The sequence below is a fragment of the Lissotriton vulgaris genome, chromosome 12, assembly GCF_964263255.1.
Source record: "Lissotriton vulgaris chromosome 12, aLisVul1.2, whole genome shotgun sequence".
Lineage (NCBI taxonomy): Eukaryota > Metazoa > Chordata > Amphibia > Caudata > Salamandridae > Lissotriton > Lissotriton vulgaris.
In genome coordinates, this window is record NC_141700.1 from 68,999,129 (window position 1) to 69,020,133 (window position 21,005).

Below are 21,005 nucleotides of genomic sequence, written 5' to 3' on the forward strand. Positions count from 1 at the left end.
GAGCGCCATCTCCGATCAGTCAGAAGACCGAATAATTGGATCAGTGGATAAATAAATGAATGACTGAATCTTATAATTACAAGGTTGACTTCTCTCACCAATTTACAAAACTCTTTTGGAAGGAAGGCAGATTCATCGTTGTAATGATTGCGAGGCGAACAAAGCAAGATACTGTTATGTGATTAAATGACAAATTGAGTAAATATGAGATGGAGGCGAAAGAGTCAGTTTAAATAGGGATTTCTCATTTTGCAGTAACAATAAAAAGTGAGTGTGCGATGGACATGTGAATGAAACATTTAAATCGTATGTGAAGTTTTATACATTTAACAAACTTTGCACTTCATGAAGTTTGCAAAGCTTTTCAGAGTTGACTTCGGCTAAAAATTGCATTACAGCAAATTTTGCAGATGAAGTTTAAGCAAGTAGGTTTTTTCACTTCCACAAATCCTACTTCTGTGGGATTTTTTGCCCATAATTTGGAAAGTCACAGCGTTTGGTAAAACATAGTTCTCAGAGGAAAATATCACAACTTTGTACATCATCACAAGCTACTGTGTTGCAGCGTCAGTGCTTTGCAAAAATCTTGACTATACAGGTTTTAATAATGAAAAACCACAGAAAAGTGATGATACAATGAAGATGTGTATCAGCCATATTAGCTGCGAATGGACCCATGTCCACACACATTCGAGAAAGGGGCTCAACCTTTGCCGGTTCTTATTACCTCAATAAGAGGGTTCTCTACCAAGACCACTTTAAAACATTTTAAATGTGATATTTACACTCCTTAAGCAGCAGAGCTGAAGATGCTGCCAGGTTCTCAATGTCCCCTTAGCCAACATCATAGGATGCACTGATAATTGAACTTTAGCTGAAATTCCTCTCCTGGATCAACCCTCCCTGCAAGGTATCCTGGGCCAGTTGAAGTCAGGTTCCCCCAGGGATACAGTTCCCCCCCTCATTTTAAATCGAATCTTTGATACAGTTTCTACCGTTATCCTGGATATGATTAATGCCACATTCCGGACAGGCATGGTCCCTCCCCCCTGGAAGCAAGAAATGGTTAAACCTTTGCTGAAAAAGGCGAACCTGGATCCTAAAATGTTAGGGAACTATCGTCCCATTTTACTATTGCCAGGGATTAGCAAAATTGCCGAAAAACATGTCAATAGTGCTCTGTCCGCGTTTTTGGAAGGCAATAACTGTCTACACTCGTCTCAAACTGGGTTCAGACCCCAACAGGGCACAGAAACTGCCCTCCTAGCTGTAGTTGAGGCAATTAGGAAAATCTTAGACAACGGAGGCTGCGCTGCCATTGTGCTTTTAGATCTTAGCGCAGCCTTTGACAAAGTCAATAATCAGCTGCTCATTCAGAGGCTAAGAGATGTAGGAGTGACTGACCTGGCCCTTAAACGGATCCACTCCTTTCTGAATGACCGTTCATTTCAAGTGTTCCATGAAGACTGCATCTCTGCCCTTTGCCACTCCAATGTGGGGTTGTGGAGCCTTTCGGCTTTCAAGTCATTACATATGCCGATGATACGCAGCTCAACAACACGGCCCCAGAGTTAGTCATGTGTCTTGAAGAGATCTCAACATGGAAGGAGGGCTCATTTTTTAAGTCAAACGGAGCTGATGTTTTTGGGTAAACCTTCTGTACCCAACAAAATACCATCCTGGCCAAGTTGCTTCGGCTCACCCCCATCCCCCAAAGATTGTATCAAGAGTTTGGGGGTTCGGTTAGATCGTAAACTTGATTTTGAGGATCAAGTAAGGAAGGTTGTCGGTAGCTGCTTTGGGCTGATGAGGATAACAAGGAAAATCACCCCTCTCCTCCGCTTCTCTGCATGGAAAGTGGTGTTTCAGTCCCTCATTCTTTCCAGGTTCGACTACGCCAATGCCCTATACTTAGGAGCACCATGCTCCACGGTTAAGAAACTGCAAATTGTACAGAACTGTGCGGCACAGCAACTCCGACAGTCAGCAGGGGCTGCCTTGGCCGCCCTTCACCAGAGAGTGCAGTTCAAGGCTCTCTGCATGTCACATTAGGTATTGTTAGGTTCTGGCCCACCTATCATACGCTCCCTTATTTTCTCTTACCATCCTAAGAGAGCCTTGACTTGCGATAGGGCAATAAACAGATGGTAGCTGTACCTAGAATTAGGAAAGCACGCACAGGGGATCGCCTTTTTTCATATAACACAGCAAGGCTATGGAACTCCTTCACTCTTGCCATTTGTTGTGAAACCAACCATCTGGTCTTCCAGAAATGTATAAATACCTTTCTGTTTCCATAAATTGATATCTAGTTCATGAACATTGGCCTCTAGAGATGGGATGCCTTTGGTAACCATTTACTTTACAAATGTTTTGCAATTACAATTCATGTATCTTTTTATGTTTTAATATTGAATCTTTCTTTGCTTTTCACTCGTGGCATTTATGCTGGTGTTCCACCCTCCTCCTAAAAACTCAATAATATTTCTGGGCTCTTACATCATTTGTAAAATATTGTTGTATACAGAGCATCCTGGGACATAATATTGAAGATAAGACTTTCTTTTTTATGTTATGTTATGTGATTTTAATTTGTAACACACGCAGATACTCGTTAGTGTCCCGGCGCTAAGCAAAGAGAGGTAACCAACAGGAAATTAGGCGAAGAGAAAAGTTTTCAGATTCTTCTTGAAGATGCACGGATCCGGAATATTCCAAAGTGCGAGAGGAAGAGCGTTCCAGGCAGCCATTGCTTTCCTTGCCAAGGAGCTGCCTCCAAGCCTCTGACGTTGGAAGCGGGGGACCAGAGCCAGGCGCTGGGACAGAGAGCGCAAATGACGAGCTGGGGTGTAAAAGGTAAAGCGTTTTTGAAAGTAGGTGGGGCCAAGCCCATGCAGGGCACGATGGGCCATGACCAGGGATTTAAATTTAACCCGTTCAACCACCGGAAGCCAGTGTAAAGAGCGCAAGTGAGGATTCTTACTAGTCCTGGCCGGAATCCCCAAAAGGAGCCTGGCTGCGCATTCTGGACCACCTTAAGTTTCCTTAGTAGGTAGGCCGGAATACCCACATATAGGGCATTGGCATAGTCCAATCGTGACAAGATAAGGGCACAGATGACAGACTCCTTCGCCTTCATAGGAAGAAGTGGAAGAAATGATCTCAAAGATTTCAAGAGCCAAAAACAGATCCCTGCAAGTTTTTTGATCTGTGTGGAAAAGGAAAGATTTTCCTCGAAACACACCCCTGGGTTCTTGGCAGGCTTCCCTGCAGAGATGGGTCTGGGGAACTCAGAAGGCCAAACAGTATCTCTAAAGTTTGAAGGGAACTTCCTGAAGAGAAAAATCTCAGTTTGTTCTTCATTGCACTTGAGTTGTGCAGCAGCTAGCCAATGAAAAATGGAGGATAGGCAGAATTGGGCCGAGGAAACTGAGTGCACATTCTTGTCCCAAGTAAAAAAAAGCTGAGTGTCATCAGCGTTGGCCAGGACCTTAGCCCCAAGATGCTCTGCTAGGTACACCAGAGGTGTAACATAGATATTGAAAAGCAGGGAACTAAGAGAGGACCCCTGCGGAACCCCTGTGGCCACTACCTGAGCAGAGGAAGAAGATGGAGGAAGCCATATCTGTTGAACCCGTCCTTCTAAGAAGGATCTGAGCCATCTCCACACTGCGCCTGACACTCCAATCTCTGTTAGCCTCGATAGGAGGAGGCAGTGAGGGACAGTGTTGAACGCCGCCGACAGGTCAAGCAGAACCAATGCTGCTTTCCTGCCGGCATCCAAACAATTGATTAACCCTGACTGGGCTGAATGTCACAAGCCCTCTCTCTCAACAAACTCAGTGAGTTGTCTATGCACCACCTTCTCGCATACCTTGGCCAAGCCAGGTGGGAGTGAGATGGGCCGGTAGTTGGCTAGGATGAGGGGATCTTGGGACGGCTTTTTTTTTTCACAACAGATTTTATTGATTGATCAGGTAAAAGCAGGTATACAGTACTCCACAATCAGGAGGTCACTGTAAATTATCAACACATATATATATCATTGTATCCCAATCAATAAAAAGAAACGTTTCGCCCTAACCCTCCCAACTCCCACAGCCATCCAGGAACCCCACTACCCGCCCCTTATCCCTCCCTAGCCCTGTACACGCGATCATGTCAAGCCCTCTGTACGTGCTATCTGTAAGTCCAGCGCCATGCGCACTCTAGGCCTGGCGTCCATCACCCAAATCTTGATCGTCGTCAGGCTCTGCTGATGGATCAAGAGTCAAACCCCTGTAGTCTGCCCACCGCTTCCAGATTTTATAATGCTTCCTGGGACAACCTCTGGCCTCGAACACTGGGCGCTCCAACCCCATAAAATAATCCAATCCAGCTTTCCACACACTCAGGGGGGGGGGGGCTCGCTCATTCTTCCACGCTCGAGCCAAGTCCCGCTTGGCCACCACTAGGCCCAACAGCAAGAGATGACGTTTGTAAATATTTCCACCTACCCCCTCCAACACATGAAGGAGACCCAGACAATGGGTGCGGAGGAGATCCCAACCCAGCACTTCCGACAAACAACTCCAAACACCATTCCAGAGCCTAGTCAAGCCAGCATACGACCACACAGTATGGATTAGGGTCCCAGTGTCAGCTCCACAACGCAGGCACTCCGGGGACCCGATCAGGCCCGCCTTCCACAGTCACTCTCGTGTATAGTAGGCCCTGTGCAAGTATTTAAATTGGATTAGTCGGAGTCGCACCGCAATAGCTGTCCCACGTGGGGACTCCAGTGCCTCCCTCCAGTCATCTTCATCCAGGGGCCCTACGTCCTTTTCCCAAGCATCTTTCAGTGGGAGCAGGGAGGAGGATCAGTGAGTGACCAGCGTCTGATATATGCGGGATACCTTTTTATCCCCAAGATCGCCCATGAAAACCTTCGCTTCCACGGGGCTGAACTCCGGTAGCGACTTCAACCCGACCAGGCTAGGCGCCAATGCGTGACGAAATTGTAAGTATCTGAAGAATTGAGTTTTAGGCATGTGGAACTCGTCCCGCAGGTCCTGAAATGACTTAAGAGTCACACCGGACATAACGTCTCCAAGCGAGGAAATCCCTATAGAGTCCCATCCGCCAAACCCCGTAAGCGAGGCCAGCGCAGGGAGTCGTCCATTCTGCCACAATGGGGTCTCTGCCGTCAACTTCCCCCACCAACCCATCCGACGCAGTGCCTGTCTCCAGACTGCAAATACCACTTGCGTGGCTGACGGCAGCCGCCTCCTAAGCCCAGCCGAGTATAGGATGGTATGCAATGTGTTATTCCCCATCAGTGAGCGCTCCAGCGCATATGCCGGGTCGCCCCCATCCCCATACCACCAGTCGTTTAAGACCAACAGATGCGAGGGACGGCTTTTTTAAGAGGGGCAAAATCTTAGCCTGCTTCTAGGCCTCTGGCACACAGGCATCCATAAGAGATAAATTGATAATACCGTTGACCTCGTTGTTAATGGTATCGGCAACTGCTGCTAGCATTATGGCCTGGCATGGATCCGAAGGGGAGTCCGACTTAAGGCCCGTAAGAATTTTAAGGGACTCAGAAAGGTCCACGGGCCTGAAGGTGTGCAGAGAATGCTCTGGGTCAGCTGGGTCAGCTGGTGATGATACTAACATTGTGCTGGTGTTCATATTGCAGGGGGAAAACGCCGCCCGGATAGCAAGAATTTTGTCCCGAAAAAAATTAGAAAGGCTTTCACACCAAATATCCGTGGATTTTGACTCCCTAGAAAGAGCAGCAGGGGATGTAAAGCTCTGTACAATGGAAAAGATTTATTTAGCGTTGTTTTTTGCTAATTTAATGCGAGAGGCATAGAATTCCCTCTTTGCCTGGTTTATTGCCTCATAATAGATCTTTTGTTGAAGGCGAAGCCTCTGGTTGGCCCTCAAACGATATTTACTATGGCGCCAAGCCCGCTCCAGGATTTTACACTCATTATGGAGCACTTTAAGCTCTGGGGTGAACCAGGGCTTAGATGGAGAATCCCTGGAAAGTCTAGGTCAAAATGGCGAAACAAGCACATCCACAGCACTGCAAACCCAGTTAGTGAAACCCGAAAGTCGTTCCTCGAGATTTCCCACGAGGGAGGGCCTAGAGACCTCCAGGGCTTGGCTCAGCGCCATAGGGTTGATTTTGCCAAGGGCTGGTTCAACATAAGTGCGTACTATAGGTTCACAATTAGTGACTTTCCACGTAAAGTATGTTATGAAGTGGTCGGACCAGGAAACCAGGTATGGCTCCTCCACTGCAATGGGAAAGTTGGTGCATATAGGATCCAATATATGGCCAGCCTTATGGGTAGACAGGTCGACCCACTGGGACAGTGGAACCAGATGCAAGGACTCCAGACAATCAAGTGAGTCCTTATTGTCAACCTGGTCGAAATGAATGTTAAGGTCTCCTAGCACCATATAGTGAGTGAACTTCAAGGCTCTAGAGATTACAGCATCATCCCATGTTTCCAGAAAGGAGCCTACCGGACCAGGGGGTCTAGAAATCAAGGAGCCTCCCATAGTAAAGTGGGCTGAGAAGCGAATGCTGAAGTCAAGGGATTCGCAGTTACCCCATGAATTAGCATTGCCCATACGGAGGTCCCACTTCTCCTGGTAGATAATGGCCACTCCGCGCCCCCCCTCCCCTCTAGGCGATCAACTCTAGAGAACTTGTAGCCCTCAGGTGTAGCTAGAGTAACAATGGGGTCAGACACAGAGTCAAGCCAGAACTCTGTGATAACAGCAGGGCAACAGGACGCTCGACAAGTAAGTCAAAAACGTTGACATGATGTTTCCTGAGAGACCGAACATTAATTAATGCAGCCGAAACGGAGGAACCACAGCGAGTTGTGGCGTTAAGAGGGGTTGGAGAAACAGAGCCCGCCCCCAACTTGAAGCCACAAGTTGGACATGTGGTATGGTAGGAGGCCGCCACATCCAAGAAACCTTTCTGAGAGCAAGATTGACGGCAAAGAGCCCACAGCTGATCCCTGGTATACTGCAGGTCATCCCCCGCCCCTGAAAATGGATGGGCAGCGTGGCTGGCGCTGGCCTCTTCTAGGACGCGGACGAGCGCAGATGGGCTTGCCTTAGGCACGCCTTCAGCGCGCCGGCGGCGCGCCCGCTGCGCGCCCGCTGCGGGTCAGTGCCATCCCCTGATTTTATGCGGAAGGGGAGGAGCGCCGGTTAGAGCAACTAGAACATCATCCCCCTTAATGGCCGCTATGAAATGGCCAGGCGGGAGAGCGCATGATCCTAGCCGGTCCACCCTCCACTTAAACAGCCCAGAAGAGCTGCGGTGGAATATAAAATATTGGTATATTATATTGGTCAAATTAGCCCCTTCGCTGCTAGGCCTCCGCTGAGACACTCCCCAGTGTGAAGCCTTTTTTTTGGCTCTCTGGGGTAGTTTGCGTTGGGCAACTGTAACTTTTTGTCCACATAAGATATGCATGCCAAATTTACATACTTTTTTCCAACATCTTGAGGATTCTAAAAGTACCCAGGATTTGTGGATTCTCCCAGAGGGGACCGAGAAATTGGTCAAAATACACCAATTTTTTTTTTAAGTAAAATGGAAAAAAGTGCTGCAGAAGAAAGCGTCTTTTTCCCTACAAAGGTTATCATCAAAGGGTGTGTGGTGCTAAAATTACCATCTTCTCAGCTTTCAGGAACAGGCAGACTTTTGTCAGAAAACCAACATTTTCTACACAGTTTTGGCATTTTACTGGAACATATCCTATTTTCCCTATTTTTTGTGCTTTCAACCTCCTTCCAGTTAGTGGTAAAAATGGGTGTGAAAGCAATAATGGATCTTGAAGAACTATACGTTTCTGAAAAGTAGACAACATTCTAAATCCATCAAGGAGATAGTCATTTGTGTAGATCCTTCAAGGTTTTTCTATAGAACCTAACAATTGAAATAAAAAAATATTGTGATTGAGTTGGAAAGCAGCCGTTAGTGCAAACGTTTTCACCTGTACCTTCTTTTAAATATGGCAGACATTTTAAAGCTATATACCATTACATCTGCAGGACCCTTCTGGTTGTGGGGATATATAGGACTTGTAGGTTCACCAAGAACCTGAGGTACCCAGAGCCAATTACTGAGCTGCGTCTTGCAATGACTTTTCATTGTGGACCCTGTATATAGCAATTAATCTGGTAAAAAAATAAAGAGTGATAAATAGGTACCAAGGTAACCTATATATTTCCGAAATGGGAACAACATATAGAGTTTAGAAGCAGTGGTTATTGCACATCTCCGACATTTTGGGTACCCATATAACCATGTGAGTTAGAGGGCATTTTTCAAAATGACTTATGTTTTACACATTGTCTTACATTTGGAAGGCAGAAATGCAAAGAAAATCAATTGGTAATAACACTTGTTCTACTATTCTGTGTTACCGTAAGTCTCCCAATAAAAATGGCAGCTCACTTGTGTGGGTAGGCCTAGTGCCTGCAAAAGGAAATAGGCTAACATGCAACAAGGACACATCACATTTTTCCAGCGACAGCTGATCCTTTTTTTGCAGTGTGCCTAGCCGTGGATTTTTGACCCTAGCTCAGCGGACACTTAGGAAAACCTAGCAAACCTATACCTTTTTTAAAACTAGACACACAGGGGAATCCAGGATAGGGTGACTTGTGTGGCTCTCACCAGATTCTGCTACCCAGAATCCCTTGCAAACCTCAAACAAGGCAGGCAAGGGCCCAAAAAGTATTTTGGCAAATAAAAATGATCTATCACAAAAAGACCTGATTTTGCAAGGGGCCATTTGCGTTGCTGGTCCTGGTCTCAGTGGCCGTCTAGAGCAATTTATTGCTGGTAGTGCAGTCCTTGGATGTGTGTAAAAAGTAGGACTTTCTTGACTAAGGTTTCATGAATTTGCCAAGTTGTTTGAATATTTTCGGGAGTTATTGTTGCAATAAAGCTTGATTATATTATAAGTTCTAAGAGTTATGGTCTTTTTTTCATTTTTGATCGAGGGTAAGGTTTTTCAAAGAGTGTTTTCAGAGAAAACAATTTATGCCTGTCTCCTTACTATATCATTAGTTCTGTCTTCCTGGGATTAGTGTAATGCTGTACACACTGTGTCAGGGTATGTGGAATTTGGGTTGTATCTAGCTCTGAACTTTGAATTCTTCCAACCTACATGCCTTAAAAGGGAGTTAGTGGTTTTTCATTTTCTTGGTGGCATTAATATGCTACTGTTTGTTGCTTTCTTTATTATACATTTGTGTATATTTTCTTTCTATTTTGTGTTGTGATATGTTATTATGTTTTTTAGTTTTTATTTTATTTATAATGATGTTATAGTACTCTAGTCAATATGTTGCTTATTTATATTTCTGTTATACTTTGGTTTTAATGTGTCCTCTACATTTTTGTTTTCGATATTGGTAGTTTTCCAATGTTTAAAATAACAATGTCTTTATATTTATAATTACCATAAAGATTTATAAAAGTTGGTATTATAATGTTCCATTATTTTGTAACAATATTTTTGTACCACATTATTTTCGCGATCAGTATTATATCATACAACCTCCATTCATTTTGTTTTCAGTAAATCTTTTGTTACTCTCATTGTGAGGATTCCTTACTTTCAAGCGACCATAATTTAGGCATATTGAAATACACCGAGCTGGCATTTTAACCCCACCGCTGCTGTGGTTATTTTTCCCCTGTGCTGATGTAAGGAAAGCTCCATTATTCATGACGAGCTCAGCTCATCATCAGCACAGCTCAACTGTGCCTCATGACGAGCTGAGCTCGTCATGAGCATGGAAGGGGTTAAGTACACTGCCAGAAAAAAAGTTTTAAAAAAAGTAAAAACCAAGGCATTCTTTTAGGGGTAACCCACCCCGACTTCATCAGCCCACACGCCCTAGCCTCACCCAAATACATCCTCCTAGGGGACCTGAACTTCCACTTGGAGAACAAGAACGACAACAACACTACCACCCTGCTCCACCACCCTGCTCGACAACCTTGGACTCAAGCAACTGGTGAACACCCCCACCCACTATGCCGGCCACACGCTCGACCCCATCTTCTCCACCAGCAACCACGTCTCCTTCAGTTACTCCACCGGACCGACCACAGCTGCATCCATTTCACTTTCAAGAAGACCACTTCCCAACACCACACGCAACAGATCCCCCGCAGATGCTGGAGCAAAGTCACCACAGACCAGCTAACCACATCGCTGAGCCAGAGTCCACCAGCCGACACCCCAGACACCAACAACGCAGCCCAGAACCTAGCCCAGTGGATCACCAACTGCGCCGACGACCTCGCTCCTCTTAAGAACCCCCCAGGCAAGACCAACAACAGGAAAACCACATTGTTCACCAACGCCCTCAAAAACTCAAGGAAATCCTGCCGAACCCTCGAAAAAGCCTGCGCCACGAACGGACGGCAGAAAATATGACAGCCCTCAAGAACGCCACCCGCGAACACCACCAGCTGATCCGCACCACCAAAAGGACATTGTTCAAAGAGCAGCTGGACAACAACACCAACAACAGCAAAGAACTCTTCAACCTCCTTAAGGAGCTCTCCAACCCCAGCGCCAGCAACAACGACATTGCACCGTTGCAAGACCTCTGCTACATTCTTTACCGCAAGATCGCAGACATACACAACAGCTTCAGCACCCAGATCCCGCCACGAGTCACCGAACCAACAATCACTCCCACCACCCTCAACGCCTGGACCCCCATCAGCACTGAAGACACCACCCATGTCATGAACTCCATCCACTCTGGCTCTCCCTCGGACCCATGCCCTCACCACATCTTCAACACAGCCGACGCCATTATCGCACCCCACTTCCGGAACATCATTAACAACTCCTTCGCGTCAGCCACCTTCCCAGAATGCTGGAAGCACGCAGAGATCAATGCCCTTCTAAAGAAACCCACAGCCGACCCAAAAGACCTGAAGAACTTCCGCCCCATCTCGCTCCTTCCCTTCCCGGCTAAAGTCATCGAGAAGACCGTCAACAAACAACTGACTGCATTCCTCGAAGCAAACAACGCACTCGACCCATCCCAATCCGGATTTCGAGCCTACCACAGCACCAAGACCGCCATCATCGCAGCCACCGACGACATCAGAACCCGGATGGACAACAGGGAAACAACCGCTCTCATCCTCCTAGACCTCTCGGCCGCCTTCGACACCGTCTGCCACCGCACCCTAATAACCCACCTACACAACACTGGAATCCATGGAAAAGCCCTGGACTGGATCACCTCGTTTCTCTCCAACAGAAGCCAGAGAGTCCGCCTCCCCCCCCTTCCACTCCACAGCCACCAAGATCATCTGCGGCGTACCCCAAGGCTCCTCACTCAGCCCAACCCTCTTCAATATCTACATGAGCCCCCTCGCCTCCATCGCACGCGAACACAACCTCAACATCATCTCCTACGCCGACGACACCCAGCGGATACTCTCCCTCACCAAAGACCCAGCCACCGCCAAAACCAACCTCCAGGAAGGAATAAAGGACGTCGCGGAATGGATGAAGCTGAGCCGTCTGAAACTGAACTCAGACAAAACGGAGGTCCTCATCCTCGGACAATCCCCATCCGCCTGGGACAACTCCTGGTGGGCCACAGCGCTGGGCACCGCACCAACAGCCACAGACCACGCACACAACCTGGGATTCAACCTGGACTCCTCCCTCACGATGACCAAACAAGTCAGCGCCATCTCCTCTTCATGTTTCAACACCCTGCGCATGCTCCGAGAGATCTTCCGGTGGATCCCTACTGAAACCAGAAAGACCGTCACACCCAGGCCCTCGTCACCAGCCGACTGGACTACGGGAACGCCCTGTACGCAGGAACCACAGCCAAACTCCAGAAACTACTGCAGCGAATACAGAACGCCTCTGCACGACTCATCCTCAACATCCCTCGCCACAGCCACTTAACTCCCCACCTGAGAAACCTGCACTGGCTCCCCGTCAGCAAGAGGATCACGTTCAGGCTCCTCACCCATGCACACAAAGCGCTCCACGTCATTGGCCCCGAATACCTCAACAACCGCCTCTCGTTCTACACTCCCACCTGCCAGCTCCGCTCCGCCGGCCTCGCCCTCGCCATCGTCCCTCGGATCCGCAAAACCACAACCGGAGGAAGTTCGTTCTTCTACCTGGCCGCCAAGACATGGAACTCCCTCCCGGCACACCTTCGACAGACCCAGGACCATTTCACCTTCAGGAAGCACCTCAAGACCTGGCTATTCGAGCAGTGATCGACCCCCCCTTCAGCGCCTTGAGACCCTCACGGGTGAGCAGCTTGCTCTATAAATTTATTGATTGATTGACCCCATCAATCCAAAGCATGTATTATATTTCCCATTCACTGGTTTGACAAAGTCTGAAGACTGTTCTCTTTAACTATGTATTAATAGTATTTATGGAGCGCACTGTGACCAGATTGGTTTCCTTGTACTGAAGCAGCAATTGTCTACATGGGAGAAACAAAGACCGAGAGCAGTACATTCTAACATAGTCCATTTTTTTATGAACAACCTAGGTTCATAAAGAGAATGATCATTGTGCTGCATATCAACTTTATGAAGGATTTGGTGGGTTATCAAATTGTAGTTTACCAGATGAACCCAAGTCTTCAGGGGCACCAAACACTAGTCCTGGGCTTTCCTTTTACAAATCATTATTTTGTGGTGTGTTCTTCCAATTGATTTCCTTGAAATGATCGAGGACGCAAACTCCCCAGTGTTTTTAGGTTGTTCAGAAAAAGCTGAGGCTTGGAAAATGGTGGCCCTGATTATATGGATGTATCTGGTAATCTTACTAATGGCACGTTCCTTTTTCTTCTCTATCTTGTTGGCACAAGGATCCCATGGCATTAGGACTTGGAGTTCTCTCCTCCTAACATATGGTTCATAAATACATCAGCACAATTTTAAGTAAACTCTTGTTCAATTGACACTTGCAGGTCCATTATTGATGTTTGAGGTTCAGTACAGAAACTATAAATGTTTAGGAGTGCATTTTGGCTTTTGGCGTGCCACTAAAAATATCACAAACATCACTTTCTCTCTGGGTATGATGCAGCAATCAGATGGTTTCTGCTAGATAACCTCCAGGTCTACACACATACAAACACACACACACACACACACACACTGTCACGTGCATAGACCGAGAGATGCACACACATTCAGCAACACATTAGTACAGAAATCTACACCAGCTTGTCACCTCTCCAAAGAAATTACCAAGAATAGTAGTTCTACTCACCAGAGCTGTGAATCCATTGAAGCAAGCAAACCAAATATGCCCCAGCACACTGGCAAATGTCTTATAGTAGAAGTAACGGAGGAATTTGCAGATTCTGAGGTACGACCACCGGCCATGGACCAGGAGGAGACGCTGCAGGTAGCTAAACTGTGCCAGGGCATAGTCACTTGATTGGACTGCCTGAGTCCCTTCCTGACCACTGATGCCCACTCCGATGTCCGCAGCTGCAAGATTGAATAGCAGGATAACAAACACCATCTTCAATGTCTCACATGATCAGCTATTTATCTTGGGGAACATCCTGAACAACGACTCCGGAACAACAAGTTCAGGAGTCACGCAAGCCAATCAACAACTTGCCCGAACAACGACTTAGCCTGAACCACGCATTTGCGTGGTTAAGACTAAGTCGGTTTAGTGTTTGGGATGGCTGAAGTTGAACGTGGGACAGAAACAGGACAGGTAAGTGAGGTATGGGGGTAGGGGGTTCGTGCTAGATGTTTGTGGGTGGGGGTTTGTGTTAGTTTTTTAGGGGGTGGGGTTTGTGTTCGTTTTTAGGGGGTGGGAGGGGTTTGTGTTAGTTTCTAGGGGTCGGGGGCTTGTGTTAGTTTTTAGGGGTGGGGTGGTTCATGTTTGTTTTTAGAGGGTGGGAGGGTTACATGTTAATATTTAGGGGGTGGGGGTTGTATTCGGGGTGGGAGGGGTTTGCGCTGGCTTTAGGGGTGGGAGGGGTACGTGTTAGTTTTTAGGGGTGGGGTGGTTTGTGTTAATTTTTAGGGGGTGGGAGGGGTACGTGTTAGTTTTTAGGGGGTGGGGTTGTATTTGCTTTACGGAGTGGGAGGGGTTTGTTTTCGTTTTTAGGTGGTGGGGGTTTGTGTTCATTTTTAGGGGGTGGGAGGGGTTCGTGTTAGTTTTGTAGGGAGTGGAAGGGGTTTGGGATTGGGGTAGTAGTAGGCATGCGTTTTTCTTTTACCATGCACGCCTTCCTCACGAAAGGTTTTGGTAAAGGAATGCGTAGTAAAAAATATTGTGGTTAAGACGCGGCCGTTATTAGGGTAGTCATTGTTGAGGAACTCGTTGTTCCAACATACATCCATTTATCTTCCTTTAAGGAGCTGAAATCTTTCTCCATTGGTTCAAATTTCTACATAATATCGTTGCTGCTGTCATTGTTAAGCAGTTCTAATTCTGCTACACTTACAATGTCAAATGCGTGACACAACTCCGGTATATCTGCATCTTCATGCTATCACTCGCTCATACAGTCACTCTAGATACTACTGGACATGGACAGACATATAATATATGTACTGTAGTGTTTACACGCTTACAGCTGTTGGGGAGGATGCACAGGTATCAAGTTTTGGTGGGAGCAGAAAGGAATAGAGTTTAAGATTTGTCATGAAAGCTTGTTGCTGAGGAAGCTCGGTGAACGAGGAATGCACATTGGATATTGGATTTTTTTATATGGAGGGATGGGCAAATGGAAAGCACAAAACTGACATGTGATACGAATGTGGTGTGCAGGCCGCTAGGAGGTGGTTAGAAGCGGAGTGCAGGGTCCAGGTTTGGATATATTTGGAAAGTAACTGAGAGAGCTAGAAGGAGGATACCCTGGACTTCCTTTGAAACGTCAGTGAGGAGATAATGAAGGGCATGGAATCTAGTTGCTAGCCACCCAGTGTGAAGGCACTAGTGGGACAAGGGGTGATGCAAGGAATGCTGAGTAGTTGGCCAAATTAATGATGATATTTTTAGTGGCTGAGACTATTTGAGGCGGCCGACCAGGATGCTGTTTCCATGCTCCAGCTTGCTAACAGTGAGCGCTTTGAGTTATTTTGTTTTATTAAAATGGAGGGTTTTGTGGATTCTGTCATGTATATCAAATAGAAGAATTGAGCTATATCTGGGTATCGAACAGGTCTTCTAGATTTATGTCAGTATAAGATGAGTAAAACAAGCATTGGCATAGCCAATAGGTCTCGCCTTTGGAACGTTATAAGTGTTTTGTTAAAAGGCTAGTTTTGTGCGGTATGGGTGGATCGCACACCATGTTACGTGTAAAAGGCCGGCAGGGCTGGGCAGAGTTGTTCACATGAAGTGAAAAGTATCAGAGCAATGTAATTAAAGCACGTAGGCGTGTTTGTAAAAGGAGACACACACTCTAATATAACATATATTAAAAACTCTAGAAAAGAAATCAGAAGTAAAAAGTATCGGAGCAATGTAATGAAAAAAAACATAAAACTACCCAGGCACTAGCAGTAAAAGACCAGATTGCAAGGGGAAAGAGAAAGCACGCTTGTGTGTATATAGTAACCTGACCCAACAGGAATGCAGCTGCCACCATGCGCGCCGCTGCTCGGTCCCTCAGGCAAAACGCCATGGGAGTGAACCTTAGAAAAGAGGTGGGACATGCACCAGCCTTTACCCATTATGGCAGCGCAATGAGGAAAAAATGCCCAGAAAGCCTCTGCGCTTACCATCATAAAACAGGAAGCCAATTTAAACTGTGAAGCAATACCTGTAGGAGTCCAAAACGAATTTGGGCAAGCGTGTTCTGAAACATAGGCTGAGAGTGAAAAAACACGATAGGAAACAAATTAAGCTACACATAGCATTTCTAAAGATAGTAGTAAGTCAGCATGGCTAGGAAGCTTACCAGCAAAAGTCAGAAGAATAGAGGCCGCACAACTTCGATCCACGCAATTTGTGCAGTCCGATTAATTACGGACACAGGCTCTTAAAGAATTAGCAAGTGGAGGGGGGAAGAGAGCAGGGTACGTTTGTAGGCAATATGTGGCAGAAATAAATCAGCTGGAAAGCTCTCTGAGGGAAGGGTGATTACCAGCAATAATCTGAGGGTCTGCAATGGCAGGGAGGATATGCGGCGGCTTGGATCGCTCTTAGGTCCTGCCATGCGAGGGCGTACAGGCAATAGTCAGAAGAATAGAGGCTGCACAACTTTGGTCTATACAATTTGTGCTGTCCGATTAATAACGGACACAGGCTCTTAAAGAAATAGCAAGTGGAGGGGGAGAGAGAGAAGGGTAAGTTTTTAGGTAATATGTTGCGGGGAATAAATCTGCTGGAAAACTCTCTGAGGGAAAGGTGATTACCGGCAATAATCTGAGGATCTGCAAGATATACGGCAGCTTGGATCGCTCTCACGTCCTGCCATGCGATGGTTTAAAGGTTATGTAGAGGTCGAGGGAGTAAGCGTGTTGTCAGGACTACGCTCTGAAGATTCTTTACAGCTTGTCGTGTTCAGAGACAAACGGAGCCTATGCATAGCAAATGCGATGAGTTGAAAGCACGACGCATTGAGACACGACGAGGAATGCAGCTGCTATCCTGCGTGCAACTGCTCGCTCCCAAGAGCAAAACGCTGTGGGTGTGAACCTTTGCAAAAGAGGCGGGACATGCGCCCGCCTTTAGCCATTTTCAGGCCACGATAATGAAATGACACAGGCAACAACCAACCCAATGCGTGGGGTGAGTCAGACCCACACAAAGAAGTTTAGAGTGCTTACAAGAAGCCTCGCAGAGCAGCGCATGCACGCTTGCTCAGGTTCGACCTAAACATGCAAAGTAGAAAGAGGATGAATTATGGTAAGAATGGAGGAAGAGGAAATGCAGAAAAGTAATGCATTTCCCTTTTGGAGAAATTCAGTTTGAGCCATCCAGTGATAGATGGCAAAAATCGAGATAGATTTGAGTCTGAACGTTTGAAGAGATCGAAAAGAAAAAGATTTGTGTATCATCATTCAGCAAAGAGATGTTAAGATAACCTCGGGACAAGATGGCATCGATTGAGAATGCCTGGGGATTTCTACTGGTAGAGGTGCAGGTGGAGAATGGGATGAGCACCAATATACAAAAAAGGAGCGAATAGCTAGATTTGGGTAATTCCAGTTCAGTGCAAATCCTTTTATGCCAAAAGATAAAAGGTGGGAAACGTAGTAGGATGGTCTGCAGTGTCTAATGCAGCAGGGAGTGTTTGTTGGATGAGAGTGGACCAAAAATGTTTGAGGAAAACAAAACCCAGACTGAAAAAGATTTCAAAGGTACCGCGATAAGGAGTATGGGGTGGAACTGATGATAATAAAGCAGTCAAGTATTTCAGAGAAGAATAGGAGTCGGGTGTCTGGTGGTAGAAGTTGGCAGAACCATTTTTAATTGAGAAAAAAAAATGTCTGCCAATATCAACAGCAAAGTCACCCTACTTCCATTTTGGTTAGTTGTAGGATTGTGTCAAGAGAGGAAAACCCTGAATCGATTGTTCTTTTTCCAGCAGCTACATCTGCATTGACAGACACTGAAAGAGGTACAAGGTTTAATTGGATGAAATGTTGAGGGAGGGTTTTGAGGGCCAGTAGGAATGTTTGTTTTCCAGCAGGAATTATAGTGCTGATATGGCTAATGATTCCTGTTAGCAGCCAAATCAAGACTACCCTTATGCTTACAATGGAGGTCCTAAGACGTTTATTTGACAGATTGACACTAGACCAGTCCACTCGTCCAATTCAAAACAGACTAGACACCCTTGGGTAGAAACTTACTTTTGATCATGTTGACATCATTGGCTCCATCCCCAATGGCGAGTGTTGTGGCATTTCGGTGCCTCTTTACCAGCTGCACAACAATGGCTTTCTGTTTGGGTGTAACTCTGCAACAGATCACAGCCTGGCAGCGAGAGGCAAGATCGACAAAGGCCCGCTCCTTAAGAATCTCTTCATCATCCTGTGGCGTTGTTCTCTTTAGACCGCACACTGTTGTCAAACTTTCAGCGACTGATGGTTTTCGTTTCTTCTTCCTGTCTGTTGTACCTAGAATTTTTCCCTTAAAAAGAAATAAAAGTAATGATGAGAGACCCTTCTAATTAAATAGATACAATAGAGGTAGGGGTGGAACTCATATGGCACTCTGGTTTGCTTATGTATTGGTGCGTAAAAGGTCACATTATATGTTACATTGTTCTAAGGCACAGAAAGGATGAAATTACTTGTACTAAGTGCTCAACTGTTCAACATGCAAAAAACACAGTTGATGGACAGTATGCAGAACAATGTCTTACATTCACCCCAGTACAAAGATCTGGGCCCAAATCCATCGTGTTTTGCTCTCCACACCACCCTAGGTCAGACAATGGCTATATGCAAATCAGCCTTGACCCTGTGACTCATGGGAACAGTCCAGCCCGAACTACCAAGCCATGTCTTTCCTAGACCAGAATCAAGCATCCAAGGACCGGTTTCTGGCTATCAGCCTTCTTCAGCCTGGATAACTTGACTCCAGTGATGTGGAGAGCCTGGGACTAACGTCTGAGCATACCCAGCCCACTCGGGGTGAAAATTGCAAAAAACACAGTTGATGGACAGAATGCAGAACAATGTCTTACATTCACCCCAGTACAAAGATCTGGGCCCAAATCCATTGTTTTTTTGCTCTCCACACCACCCTAGGTCAGACAATGGCTACATGCAAATCAGCCTTGACCCTGTGCCTCATGGGAACAGTCCAGCCCGAACTACCAAACCATGTCTTTCCTAGACCGGAATCAAGCATCCAAGGACCGGTTTCTGGCTATCAGCCTTCTTCAGCCTGGATAGCTTGACTCCAGTGATGTGGAGAGCCTGGGACTCACGTCTGAGCATACCCAGCCCACTCGGGGTGAAAATTGCAAAAAACACAGTTGATGGACAGAATGCATAACAATGTCTTACATTCACCCCAGTACAAAGATCTGGGCCCAAATCCATCGTTTTTTTGCTCTCCACACCACCCTAGGTCAGACAATGGCTATATGCAAATCAGCCTTGACCCTGTGCCTCATGGGAACAGTCCAGCCCGAACTACCAAGCCATGTCTTTCCTAGACCCGAATCAAGCATCCAAGGACCGGTTTCTGGATATCAGCCTTCTTCAGCCTGGATAGCTTGACTCCAGTGATGTGGAGAGCCTGGGACTCACGTCTGAGCATACCCTGCCCACTCGGGGTGAAAATTGCAAAAAACACAGTTGATGGACAGAATGCAGAACAATGTCTTACATTCACCCCAGTACAAAGTGTAAGTGTGGCAGGGTATGCTCAGACGTGAGTCCCTTGCTCACTTTGCCACTGGATTCAAGCAAGCCAGGCTGAAGACGGTTGGAATGCCAGGAACCGGTCCTCGGAAGCTTGTTTCCGGTCCAGGGAAGACATGGCTTTTCAGTTCGGGCTGGACTGTTCCCATGAGGCACAGGGTCAGACTGATTTGCATATAGCCATGTCTGAACTGGGGTGGCGGAGTGGGCTTAAGAACGGTGATGGATTAAACCCAGATCTTTTGACTGGGTGTGAGTGTTTGATTGGTTCAGATGCTCCGTCCATTACCACCCCCTTTTGTACCGCTTTTGACCGCCATAAGTGTGGCAGGGTATGCTCAGACGTGAATCCTTTGCTCACTTTGCCACTGGATTCAAGCAAGCCGGGCTGAAGACGGCTGGAATGCCAGAAACCGGTCCTCGGAAGCTTGTTTCCGGTCCAGGGAAGACATGGCTTGGCAGTTCGGGCTAGACTGTTCCCATGAGGCACAGGGTCAGACTGATTTGCATATAGCCATGTCTGAACTGGGGTGGCGGAGTGGGCTATAGAACGGTGATGGATTAAACCCAGATCTTTTGACTGGGTGTGAGTGTTTGATTGATTCGGATGCTCCGTCCATCACCACCCCCTTTTTTACAACTGTTCAACATGGCCACGTAAAAAAATTCTGAACTGTCCTGAGGTTTCTCTTCAGTAAACCCAACAAGCGTCTGTTGGTAGTCCGTGTTTTAGTAGCCTTACCAGTAGAGTACTAGGCTCTGTGTCGGGAATGCAGTCAAAGCATACACCACTTATGACCCATATTTACTATTACCTGGTAGCCAGGTTATGGAGAGACTGCAGTTGTGGCTGAATCTTTGTTGGAGGTGGCACAAATTGCAACTTGCAATTGTTTCCTGTGTGCAGTAAACACTGGGACTCCAAAGTCAGTTTTTGGTATTCAGTCAGACTTCCGAAGAACCTCTGGAAGACAGGCTTGTAGGGAGAGCTCACCAAGACCAACATTGTAGACAACTACTGCTTCGACTGTGGCTGGGGCCTGTCAGAGGTCACTTGGGAAGGCCTTTTACTGTGCCAAGCTTGGAAGACATGCTTCTGGTCTGTCCGAGAAAGGAGTTATCTGGCACAGCCCGAAGGACAAGTACAAGGCCCATCTTACTTCATTGCTGAGGAAAAGGACTCCAGCAAAATGTTCTTACTGAGCTACAAGAACCCAGTTTTACCTGGAGTATAAGGAAGTTCTAAGTTTGCAGTCTATTCTGACACTTTCAGCTGCATGAGCCTTTCATGCAGCAGATAAATACAATTCATTGAAATCATTTATTGAGATACAAATTTACCATTTTGAAAACAAACAGGGAAGCTATGAGACTATCAAAGGGATGTACATGCTCGTGAGCCTGTTTTGCTTCTTGAACCACCTCACTCTTATAGAATCAAGCAGCACACTTTTCCCATCTTTCAAAGACTTATGGTTCCAGTGACATGACTCCTTAAAGAAGTGGTAGTGGCATTACAATAAACAAGTGCTTTCTGCCAATTACCAGTGGATCGAGTGGGGCCGATAGGGCGCCCATTCACATGGGCATCCAGGCAACA

At 46.5% G+C, this 21,005-nt stretch overlaps 1 protein-coding gene across 1 annotated transcript in view; it reads right to left on the reverse strand.

Annotated features, from left to right (window-relative positions):
* The window catches only part of ATP8B3 (ATPase phospholipid transporting 8B3), a 379,813-nt gene that overhangs the window by 61,175 nt on the left and 297,633 nt on the right, over positions 1 to 21,005 (reverse strand). The window contains exons 22-23 of the mRNA XM_086947162.1: positions 17,882 to 18,161; positions 13,320 to 13,543 (exon numbers count right to left, since the gene is read on the reverse strand). Of these exons, the coding sequence (XP_086803288.1) occupies positions 13,320 to 13,543; positions 17,882 to 18,161 (504 nt within the window). The remainder of the gene's footprint in view (positions 1 to 13,319; positions 13,544 to 17,881; positions 18,162 to 21,005) is intronic.